This window comes from Eretmochelys imbricata, chromosome 14 (genome assembly GCF_965152235.1).
Source record: "Eretmochelys imbricata isolate rEreImb1 chromosome 14, rEreImb1.hap1, whole genome shotgun sequence".
NCBI lineage: Eukaryota > Metazoa > Chordata > Testudines > Cheloniidae > Eretmochelys > Eretmochelys imbricata.
This window is the reverse complement of record NC_135585.1, coordinates 37,856,995-37,869,634: the sequence shown is the minus strand read 5'-3', so window position 1 is coordinate 37,869,634 and position 12,640 is coordinate 37,856,995. Positions and strand designations below refer to the sequence as shown.

At 43.6% G+C, this 12,640-nt stretch overlaps 1 protein-coding gene across 3 annotated transcripts in view; it reads right to left on the bottom strand.

Annotated features, from left to right (window-relative positions):
- Window positions 1–1,537: 1,537 nt before the first annotated feature.
- LOC144275097 (butyrophilin subfamily 1 member A1-like) overlaps window positions 1,538–12,640 on the bottom strand; it is a 46,528-nt gene continuing 35,425 nt past the window's right edge. For all 3 annotated transcript variants that reach the window (XM_077834230.1, XM_077834229.1, XM_077834231.1), the window contains one exon: window positions 1,538–4,115. In XM_077834230.1, coding sequence (XP_077690356.1) covers window positions 3,580–4,115 — 536 coding nt within the window. In that variant the 3' untranslated portion in view covers window positions 1,538–3,579. The remainder of the gene's footprint in view (window positions 4,116–12,640) is intronic.

Below are 12,640 nucleotides of genomic sequence, written 5' to 3'. Positions count from 1 at the left end.
AATAATTACTGTGCACTGTTGTTGGTCTGGATATCATCTGAGAGCACTTTATTCAGGTCATTCAATGTATGAAATTCAAGATACGATGGTTAGTTTGAAAATTAGGGCTCTTGGGTCCTATTCCCAACTCTGCCACCGACTGGCTGTGTGACCTAAGACAAGTCAATTCTCCTTTCTCAGCCTTAGCTTCTCCCTTTTTCAAGCAGGGATAATAATGATCCGCTCCTACCTACCTCACGGTGGGTGGAGGATGGGGATCCATTGGAGAGTGTCACTAGGAGTACTGCATAATATGAGGTGTCCTATCACGTTTACTCAGATCAGATTATGACATAATAGAATAGCTGAATAGCTGATAAATAGCTGAATATTTTACAATGCCCAAAAATTGTTCCAAAGTGATTAAATCCAAAAATGTCTCAAACTTCCCATGAGCCTTTGCTCCCACAACCCACTTTTTAACAAAAGCCACTAATTTATGAGCACATTCCACAAAAGTACAGTCATTAGACATTTTAAAATGTCTAAACTTTACCCTGTAAGATTCAGGAGTGACCTTGAATCACTTTAACACGGGATCTTTAAAGAGCACATAATCTAATGCTTCTTGTGCTCTTAATTCATTCAATACCACTCTGGCTTTTCCAGTCAACCTGGTTAGCAGGACAGGCATTCATTGTTCATCTGAGTCCTTGTGAAAACTGGATAGGTGTTCAAAGGTAGACAAAAATTCCTCCATGTCTTCAGTATCTTTGTAAACGGGACAAGTCTTTTCCCAATTTTTGCTGTTGTGGAGGGCAGATGGAGTTTCAGGCTGTGGCAGATTCTTTTCCTTTTCCAAGACTTGGAGCTGAAGGCTGGCAGCTTCTAGCTGTTTTTGATGAGCCCTTTTCTCAGCAGCCATCTGTTCCATCCACCTTTGATGAGCTTCTTATCTTTTGCTTTTCCTGCCATTGAAGATCTGTCCGTTTTTGTTCATGTTCAAATTGTTGTTCATTTTGCGCTGCTAGCATTCCCACTGCTTCTGCTTCAGCAGCTGCATTTGGGGCAGGTGAGAGTGGAGCCCCTGCTTTCTGATCATTGGCCACGAACAGATTTTTCAGTTCTTGATCAGTAATTTTCTTCCTAAAGGATAACCCCTTTTGTGAGCATAAACCTTCCAGGGTTTTTTATGTCAAGACCCTCATATGGTCATTGCTCACTCATTGTAATTACTCTTTAACCATTAAAATGTTTGAATAGCGTGGCGTTCTGATCCAAAGCTTAATTGACCTGTTTCTGTGAATCTTGCAAAAAGTATGCCAAATGTCACTGTCCTTCAGTGGGTCACAGCTGAAAATACAAAATTCAGAACAAACTGCCGAGAAATGGAGCAGACCCACCCCAAACTGCTGATTATTTTTGTGACTGACTTGGCATATCCTATGGAAGAATAAACTTCTGTCTCATCACACTGGTTAACAAGAAGTCAGAAATATTGTCTCTTTAGGTATCCAAACCCTTGTTTCATCACTCAGACACTAGACTTAATGATGAGTGGTTATTTAAAAACAATTTAATCAAATAAAGGGTTCTTCTAATCCCAAGATTTTAGTGCTGGCTAGATTGGTGCAAACAACCTTGTAGGTGTTTCCCCAGAAACAAACACATTTAAAAAACAGGTATATAGTCAATATTCATAACTTCAGATACAAAAATGATATGCGCATACAAACAGGATAGTGATATTTGATAGATGGTAACTTTTCCATTGATACCATACATGACATACTTTGTACAAGATTTGTTGCAATTGTATAATAGTGGCAATATTAATGATATAAATGGTCATGTTCCAATCATGTGGCATCACAAGGAAAAGGAACTAATTTAGATTCCATCATTTTGCATAGCTGGGATTATGTTTTTCAATGTGCGTTACTTTGCAGTTATCAGCATTTATCCAGAAAAAAAAGTCAATCCCTACATTCTCCCTTTCCCAGATTCCTCTCTCCAAGACCTATCTACACCGCATTTTACTATCCCATCTTATTTCCCCTTGCCTTTGGGATTACCTCTCCAGCTCTGTAGTGAAAGTCGAATGGTGTCTAGGACTCTTTAGGCAGCACCCATACAACCAGATACAATCTCCTGTCCCCACCCTCTTTCTCTTTCACTGGGATTTAGCAACCCTAACCCTGTTTAGTGGGGGGGGTCACCCTAAATGAAACCTCAGTCAGGGCATGCTATGAACAGTTCTGCTGTCCTTTACCCATACAATCAGGATAACAACATTTCATTACCCCTGTATTCAAGTACTAAAGTCATTTATAACCCCAAACCAGCCATAATTGATCATTTTGGGAAAGAAGCTCAATCATGGTGTACACCTAGGCAGAGTAGGTATGCAAATACGGTCTGTTCCTGATGTCTTTTCTGCCAGCCCGTCAATAGGAGAGGGGACAGGGGAGAGTTCATTCAGACCCTGTGTAGACTTGGTGTCAAGGCTGAATTCCCACTCTGGCACTTCAAGTGCAGAAGGTGGGGGCCCACAAGGTTTCTAAAAGTTAATACTTGCCACTCCAGGCTTGTATTAAACTCCCAAGGTTACAGCTTTTCTCTGACTTTGGCTTGACAAACGCTGCCACCACCCAAATGCAAAAAAAAATCCCTTGGACCCAGGAAGGAGCACTTGGGAATTCGCCACTGTGGGGTACCCTCAAGCCCTTTCACCCCACCTCCGGGGAGAGCTGAGAAGAAAACAAAGGAAATTAGCTGTTGCCATCAGCTAATCAAACAGCATAGGCACAAAGCTCTTAGGACCCAACAATCCAAATCCTGTTCTTAAAAAAAGTAAACTTTATTAAAAAAAGAAAGAAAATACATCTGGAACTTAGGCTTTTGCTAGATTTTAAGAGGAATTCCAAAAATTAAGCACCCAAAATAGGGTTCAGCTTAAAGGTTACAAGCAAACAAAAGCATCTGGGGAGATCTACAAGCCCAAATAAAGAAATAAACCTGATTGCGTTTATCTAAACATTCCCTATCAAATGATTCCTTCTAGGTATGGAAGATACTTTTTCATACCTGGTTCAAACCTTACACAGCACTCCTGCTTAGAGCATTGCTGCTCCATGTCCCTGCAGCCCAGAGAATGACAAAGAGAAAGTTCTTTCCCAATTTTAAAAAGTTCTAGCCTTCCCAGTGGATCTTTTGGTCAGGTGCCCACTCCTTTTCTTTTCTTTTTTTTTTACCTAGGGGACTTTTTAACCCTTTACAGGTAAAGCAAGCAGAGAACAGCTACTAAGAGGAATTTTCAGCTAACTGGCTGGCTATGTGTTCATAAAAGGGAGCTCTCGCCCCCTGCCTCCGTCCACACCCGCCTTCATTTATCACATTTGGCCTCCAGAATACTAGAGGTCAGAAAAATAGCTTGGGTAAATGCTGTGCCATTGACATTTTCTCCCAACCATTCATGCTTTCTAGTTTTGAAAGGTACAAAATTCTGGGCACAGAGAAGTAATTTGCTTTAAATTTTCACAAGTGCCCACTAATTTTGAGAGCTGGCACAAAAAATAATGGACACTTGAAAATGTAGGGCTACCTCTTTTCTCGGTCACACAGTTTGATATACTTTCCTGGAGTTCTCCAGACACAGAAGAAAGGAAAGATTTTTTCATCAGAGAAAGAGACCTCTTTGAAAGTATGTATTGCCACCATGTTATCAGTATCATAAAATGCTACATGGTGCTCTTCAAAGTTCAGAGAAACCCCAATTTTCCCAAGTCGCTCATTCAGGGGCAGATGGATCACAGAGGAGTCAAGAGCCTGGTATTTACCCCAGTCACACTCCACAGCCCAGATCTTCTCCACTGGGCTAAAATTGAGCCATCCCTTCCTCCTTATAGACTCTCTGGCAACCCCTACAACCCACCAGTCACCACCATTCCCCACTTCCACCTCCCAGTAATGTATCCCTGATGTGAAACCTTCAGAACCCAGGACACACACAGAAGAATCAAATCTCTCAGGATTGTCTGGCACATTCTGTGCTGTATCTCCTTTTGTTACACATTTCTGATCCTCAGACAGGATGAGATCAGGATGAGCAGTGATTGGATCCAGAATCACGCTGGCTGCAGAGAGAGAAAAATCAGAGTTTTAGAGGCAGATCTTGGCTCTAGGCAAGGTTGTATTCATTTCTGTGACATAATCTGTCTGAGCTGTCAGCAAATTAGTGACTCTTCTTCCTCCAGTTTACCCAGCTCTGAACAGGGAGTAGATCAAAAAGCTCAGGAAAGTGCCAGAATGATTCATTCTACTGGCAGAGTAAAAGCATCAACTGATTCAGGCCTGAGATTCAAAACCTTCCCTATCTGTCCCTCAGCCTCTCCAGAGAGATGAACCAGCTTTACTATGTTTTCCCATCAGATTATATAGAAAGTGATAATAGGGAACTAAGGAAGAGAACGCCACTGCAGAGAAACGCCTCTTGCCGTGCCCTGGGAGGGCTTGTCTTCCCTACTAAATCAATCACTGCTAGAGAATGTGCTAACATGCGAGCAGTATTGCCAGCCTCAAGACATCAAAAATCAGGCGCCAGACCCTCAACTCATGAGGCTTTCTTAAAATCAAGTATTGTTTTTTTAGTCTAGGGTTGTGTGTTTTTTATTTGGTTTGTTTTTCACTGTTGTGCTATCATGACCCAGCAGCAACACTTCTGTCTCCCACTGCCCTAGGACTGGAACCCAGCTGCACTACTTCCTCTGAGTTCCCCACTCGGCTGCCCTGGGACTCCTCTCTCCAGGTGCCAGCAGCACCACAACCCTGACTCCCCACTCTCCTCTTTCCTGTATGGCAAGGCAGAGCTGTGTCCTCAGCTCTTGCCCAGAGCTCTGGCTGCATGCCTGCCCTGAAAATGACAGGACGAGAGGAACTTCTTGTGTCATCATAAAAGCTCCCCCTGCAGATGCCAAAATCCTGTGAGTCTTGATCAGTGGGCGAAAACTGGCAACACTATCTTCCTTGGCTGCTGGAAAGGGACTCTTAACTGGGTTTTAGATGATTTAACTGGGAATTGGTCCTGCTTCGAGCAGGGGGTTGGACTAGATGACCTTCAGGGGTCCCTTCCAACCCTGATATTCTATGATTCTATGATTCTTCCCCCCCCTTCCTCAGCTGCCATTCAAGCCCCTCCATCTCCCTCCCCACCATTGTCCTCTGCACCCCGCCCCCAGCCTCCCTCTTGCCCCAATACACCCTGTATCCCACTCAGCCTACTCTCTGCCCCACCTTTATTGGACACTGTTGTGTCAAAGGAGTGATGGGAGCAACACAGGTTGGCAGCTCGGAGGCAGTTTCATTGGGTTTAGAATTTCTTTTTTAAAAAAAGAGGGGAGCCCAAAATAACTGTTCTGGGGAGACTCAAAAGAACTCCAAGGATTGCAGGGCAACTGAAAAGGGGTGAGCTGGAGCTGGGATGGGTTGTGGGGAAGGAAAAGGGGGAGGGGGATGACAATGCTGAGTGCAGGCTAAATGGGCAGCAGCAAAAATGGCTGGTGGAGTCTGGAGGAAACTGCCCAGTACTGGGCGAGAGAGAGGCCAGTAGCGGAAGAGGCAGCAACCAACACCAGAAAAGAAGGGACACAGTAAGTGGGGAGCCAGTGGATACAGACCCCAGTGGGCGAGTTGCATCATCAGAGGGTTTCCAGGAACAGAGCTGGAAGGGAGAAAATCCAGTTCAGGGGGGACAGGACAGACAGAAATAGTAGGAACAGTGACAAAAGGGACCGTACTTTGAAAGAAAAAAGGCAGTGGTAGAAGGGGAAAAGTGGAAATGTTAAAGGAAGAATAGTGAAATTAAACAACAGGCAAAATAACTAGAGTCTTGATGTAATCTAAGAAATTATTAGAAAAACACTGTTAGAAAACTATTAAGTAAAGCAAGAATGAAATGAGAATAAAATAAACTGCAACAAAAGATAAACTATAATTAAAGACTTAAGAAATAAGGAGGAAAAGAGTTGTAGTGAAAATGAAAAAATAGTAAGGACTGTAAAATAAAACATCTGGACAGCATCCTGAGGTATATAAGATGAAGTGAAAGGAATAGAAAAATTGTCAGAGAACAAAGGAACTGTAAGCCAGAAAGGAGCAGAGGGATAACTGTTCAATCAAGAAGGCACCACATCACACTAAGGAATACATATTGATATTTAAGCTGGAACTCAAAACAGTAAACAAAGACTGCACAAGAGGATTGCTCAAGGGTTAACTAAACATCCTAAGAAATTTTCCTCCAAACTCTGGGCTTACAGAGGCTGAAAACTGAGAAAATGAAAAGGGAATGCATAAAGTTGGGGTTTATGTTCTAGTGGGTTCTATTTTCTAATTCCAAATTCTGTTATTTCATAAATGTAAATTGTTACCTATAAAGTGAGTTTAATTAAAATAATATTAGATAATATATAGTAGATGCTGTGATAGTCTGTACCACTATATTTCTCACTTGCACACTATTGAAATAATATTTGTACACAGTATGCCTTATGAGGTATTTTCTGAAAACTCATAAATTCTGGTCAATATTCTCCTGATAAAATTTGTGGGGCAACATAGTATGTAAGATAGAAGGTTCCACTTTATGGTGTTATTAACACATATTCCAAACCACAGTCCTGACCAAACAGAAGTTGGCAAACAGATCTGTCCTAAACAAAGCAATGTATGATCTGCTTAATTTGCACTTAAGCAGTAAACAGAGTCATCAAGCAGGAAGGGTAGACAAAGAAACCTCAAACAGGTGACGAAAAACGAGCAGGAAACATCCTCGCCTATGGACTCTCCGTCTCCTGAATCTCAGCTGGGAATGTTTTTCAAACGAGGGACTGACACTACAAAAGGCGGACAAACACCCCAAGACCCACTCCTCTTCTTCCTCTCTCATTTGCTGTCCATCAGTTGACTGCATCAGAAGGAATAAAGGAAGCAGCCATTACACAGAAAAGGGGCTCATGGCCAAGAAGTTTGCCCAGTAAGATGAGAGAAACTTGGCTGTGAACGTAACACAGTTTGTTAAGTTAGGCATTAGTTGCATTTTATCTTTATTTTTCTTGTAACCATTTCTGATTTTTATGCCTCATTACTTGTACTCACTTAAAATCTATCTCTTTGCAATTAACAAACTTGTTTTATCTAAACCAGTGTGTTTGAATTGAAGTGTTTGGGAACTCCATTTGGCATAACGAGAATTGTGATCACATTTCTATTAATAAAATGACAAACTTTATATAAGCTTGCATTGTCCAGGAGAGAGCTGGACAGTATAAAATGTACATTTCTTGGGAAAGTCTGGGACTGGGAGGGGGCTGGGGTCACCCTGCCTGTAATTCAGGATAGTGCAGGGGTGGCCAAACTTACTGGCCCTTCAAGCCGCATACAACAATCTTCAGAAGTTCAAAAGCTGGGGCTCACCTGCTGGGGCTGGGGCTCGGGTCTTCAGCCCCGCAGGAGGTGCCTCACAGGGCTCAGGACTTCAGCCCTGCTCCTGTTGAAGCCCTGAGCCCAGGCAGGTGTGCCCCACTGGGCAGAAACCCCAAGACCCCCCCTCCCTGCTGGGCTAAAGCCCCTACCCCACCACCCCACTGCAAGGCAAAGGTCCCGAGCTCTGCACCCACCCTCAGTCTGGTAGGTGGAGAATGGAGAGGAGGGCACATGCAGGGCTCTGCGAGCCGCACTTCAGCAGTAAAAGAATCGCATGTGGCTCGCAACTCACAGTTTGGCCACCCCTGGGCTAGTGAGACTCTGAGTGTGACTGGCAGTTTGCAAGTGCACACAGACATAGGTGGGAATGACTTACATGCTGGAGGCCACTTGTGGGTTGCCCAGACTAGAGGCTACAGCAGCAAAGCAGTGTAAAGGGCACTCCAGGTGAGGGGGCATGAGTCACACAGCTACTTACTAGTCTAAAGATGCACACAATAAACAGGCACTCACGCAAGCTCTGAAGTGCATGCTCATCTGAACATACTGATGAATTTCATGTCCACCACATACACATTTCAAGCTGTTAGCAGATAATTTAAAGATATGACACACTAAAATGGGAAGAAACCGAAAATCTGTATCAGAATAGGTTTCAGAACACAAGGAAGTATTCAAAATTTTAAAAAATAAAAACAGTAGGAAAGGATGAAGTTGAGTGTATGCGCTGCAAATGGTGTGGCCAAATTATTAAATGTAAATATTTATAGGCTAATAGTTTTAAGTCTACAACAGTACGATGTTTATTCAAATGAAAAGTTTTATTTGGGGGTTAGAGATGTATTGTTTTCTTAAACTCTGAGGTGGCATTGTGTTTTGAGTTGTGTTTTAGGTCTGCAGCAAACCACATTGAATTCCATTCATCAAAGCATTAACCTACCAAATACTCTTTTCCCCTGTCCTTCTGTCCACCAAAATAAACCCTGATATTTACCCAGAAAAATTATTACTAGTTTTTTCCACTAATTTTCACCTGTTTTTGTTGTTGTAGTACTAAAACACCAATAAATTCCTGGGAAAAATTAAATAAAATAAAAACCAAAAATGAAGGGCCCTATGCATATAGTATCCAGGTGAGAGTGTAACCCACACACCTCCTGGGTGTGGTGTTCTGTCCCATGTAGTGGCACTGGGACCACTTAGAGAGAGAGAGATAAAATGAGTCTGCTCTACAAGCCTTAGCTAACAGCCAGGTGGCTTTTAGCTCATGCAGTAGAGGCTCACACACTAAGCACCAGAGGTCCCAGGTTCAATCCCCCACACCTATCAGCATCACAAGAGCATTCAATTGATTTATATAGTGGCTAAATATTTTTCATATTATTCTCCATTGCATACATATGCATGTGAACATTGTTTGCTTTTTGACCATTGCTGCACTTTAAAAAGAGATTTCCACTGAGCTACACACAATGATACCCAGGACCCTTTCTCAAGTTGATAAAAGTAAATAACTCCAGTATTAGTATGGAACATTGTAGTACACACTCAACTTCAAGCTGGTATCAAAACTGACCCTTTTTGTCTCACATTTTACTTTCTATCTGTTAGCCAGTTTGATTCAGTGCCAGAAATTTACATCTCTCCACATGGCTACTCAGTTTCCTTAATACCTTCTTGTAAGGGATTTTTGAAGGTACAAATAGGGAAGGGAAGAAGGAGGATCATGGGAACTACAGGCCAGTCAGCCTCACCTCAGTCCCCAGAAAAATCATGGAGCAGGTCCTCAAAGAATCAATCCTGAAGCACTTACATGAGAGGAAAGTGATCAGGAACAGTCAACATGGATTCACCAAGGGAAGGTCATGCCTGACTAATCTAATCGCCTTCTATGATGAGATTACTGGTTCTGTGGATGAAGGGAAAGCAGTGGATGTATTGTTTCTTGACTTTAGCAAAGCTTTTGACATGGTCTCCCACAGTATTCTTGTCAGCAAGTTAAAGAAGTACGGGCTGGATGAATGCACTATAAGGTGGGTAGAAAGTTGGCTAGATTGTCGGGCTCAACGGGTAGTGATCAATGGCTCCATGTCTAGTTGGTAGCCGGTGTCAAGTGGAGTGCCCCAGGGGTCGGTTCTGGGGCCGGTTTTGTTCAATATCTTCATAAATGATCTGGAGGATGGTGTGGATTGCACTCTCAGCAAATTTGCGGATGATACTAAACTGGGAGGAGTGGTAGATACGCTGGAGGGCAGGGATAGGATACAGGGGGACCTAGACAAATTGGAGGATTGGGCCAAAAGAAATCTGATGAGGTTCAATAAGGATAAGTGCAGGGTCCTGCACTTAGGACGGAAGAACCCAATGCACAGCTACAGACTAGGGACCGAATGGCTAGGCAGCAGTTCTGCAGAAAAGGACCTAGGGGTCACAGTGGACGAGAAGCTGGATATGAGTCAATAGTGTGCCCTTGTTGCCAAGAAGGCCAATGGCATTTTGGGATGTATAAGTAGGGGCATAGCGAGCAGATCGAGGGACGTGATCGTCCCCCTCTATTCGACATTGGTGAGGCCTCATCTGGAGTACTGTGTCCAGTTTTGGGCCCCACACTACAAGAAGGATGTGGAGAAATTGGAGAGAGTCTAGAGAAGGGCAACAAAAATGATTAGGGGACTGGAACACATGACTTATGAGGAGAGGCTGAGGGAACTGGGATTGTTTAGTGTGCAGAAGAGAAGAATGAGGGGGGATTTGATAGCTGCTTTCAACTACCTGAGAGGTGGTTCCAGAGAGGATGGTTCTAGACTATTCTCAGTGGTAGAAGAGGACAGGACAAGGAATAATGGTCTCAAGTTGCAGTGGGGAAGGTTTAGGTTGGATATTAGGAAAAACTTTTTCACTAGGAGGGTGGTGAAACACTGGAATGCGTTACCTAGGGAGGTGGTGGAATCTCCTTCCTTAGAAGTTTTTAAGGTCAGGCTTGACAAAGCCCTGGCTGGGATGATTTAATTGGGGATTGGTCCTGCTTTGAGCAGAGGGTTGGACTAGATGACCTCCTGAGGTCCCTTCCAACCCTGATATTCTATGATTCTATGAAATAAACCAAGTCACCTAGTCCATCTTTATCCACTATGGGCATGATCCAAAGTCCACTGAAGTCAAAAGAAAGAGTCCCATTGATTTCAACAAATCAGACGTCAAGAATTATAACATTCAAAAACCAGTTGGAGAACACTGGTCTCTAAGCACCAGACTTCAATACAACACAGGGGCAAACATACCAGTGATACAAGGTAGGCAATGCTCAGTGAGCAATGGGGAATGGCTTGAGCAGCTGCTGACTCTGAAACTACTCTTCATAGCACCAGGGTTAACAGTGAATTCAGTCTAGAACAGCCAGGATACATGCAGCTGTAATACCTTTCACTTTACTGGAGTCTTCTGGCAGCCTTGGCCATAAAACAGACAGGTTAGTGGCCAGTAATAAACGAGGGTCATGTAACTGCCAGCCATCAGGCACCTTGTAATGTCCTGCTTGTCAGTTCGTGCTCTACTCCATGTCACAGTTCATCGCTCTGATGGGACACAGTGTAACCCCTCACATTGCTATGGGGCACTCTGAAATAGGGAAGTAATTACACAGGCCTTGCTGTAATAACTGCTAGGGCCATCCTACGGTGTGACTGTCGAGCTCACCTGGCTCACATCATTCCTGAAGTCTTTAAAGGGGTTTACTAACACAGATGCCACATACAGCCATGACCTGCACTTACAGCTAGTCTTTCTCACAAACTCCTCCTCTGGCATTCCACACATGTGGAAGGTGTCCAGAGTCAGGAGGCACCAATGGCCTATGCCCTACACCTGGCCTGGTCACCGAGAGCTCTTCTTAAACCAATAAATGAGCTCAGAACCACCCAACTGATGGCAGCAGTTGTTCTTAGAACCCCTCCCACATGTGAATACTGGCTCTTGGTACTTACTCCAAGCCACCAGCCCTGTAATAAATATAAAGGGAAGAGTAACCAGTATACAGTGCTATAAAATCCCTCCTGGTCAGAGGCAAAACCCTTTCACCTGTAAAGGGTTAAGAAGCTAAGATAACCTCGCTGGCACCTGACCAAAATGACCAATGAGGAGACAAGATATTTTCAAAGCTGGAGGGGAGGGAACAAAGGGTTCGTCTGTCTGTGTGATGCTTTTGCCAGGAACAGATCAGGAATGCAGCCTCAGAACTTCTGCTAGTTAGTAAGTAATCTAGCTAGAAATGCATTAGATTTCCTTTTGTTTAATGGCTGGTAAAATACGCTGTGCTGGATGGAATGTATATTCCTGTTTTTGTGTCTTTTTGTAACTTAAGGTTTTACCTAGAGAGATTCTCTATGTTTTGAATCTGCTTACCCTGTAAGGTATTTACCATCCTGATTTTACAGAGGTGATTCTTTTACCTTTTCTTTAATTAAAATTCTTCTTTTAAGAACCTGATTGATTTTTCATTGTTTTTAAGATCCAAGGGTTTGGGTCTGTGTTCACCTGTACAAATTGGTGAGGATTTCTATCAAGCCTTCCCCAGGAAAGGGGGTATACGGCTTGGGGGGATATTTTGAGGGGGAAGATGTCTCCATGTGGGCTCTTTCCCTGTTCTTTGTGTAACACGCTTGGTGGTGGCAGCATATGGTTCAAGGACAAGGCAAAGTTTGTACCTTGGGGAAGTTTTTAACCTAAGCTGGTAAGAATAAGCTTAGGGGATCTTTCATGTAGGTCCCTAAATCTGTACCCTAGAGTTCAGAGTGGGGAAGGAACCTTGACAGGCCCCGTCCCAGCTGGAGCACTCCCTGGTTTTCTGGCTCTTGGTCCTGGGCCCCAGGGAGCTCTGCTGGGGTCGAGCAGAGATTCAGTGCAGCTCCCCACTCTCCCTGCCAGCACGGATATATCCTGTTCTATCTACTTATCACCATTTATGGTTTCTATCATCCACACTGACTCACTCTTCCCTGTATCTCCCTCTAAGGGAAATTTTAATCCCTGAAAAGCAGCTAAAACCTTCCCTACTATACCCACACATTGCTCTACTACTTTCCCCTTTCATTGAGCTTCGAATCTGGCTGGTGGCTCAGTGTTAAAGGGCCCAAGTCGCTGAAGGAGAAGCTCCCCCAACCCACTGCTGCTCTGGCTGCCA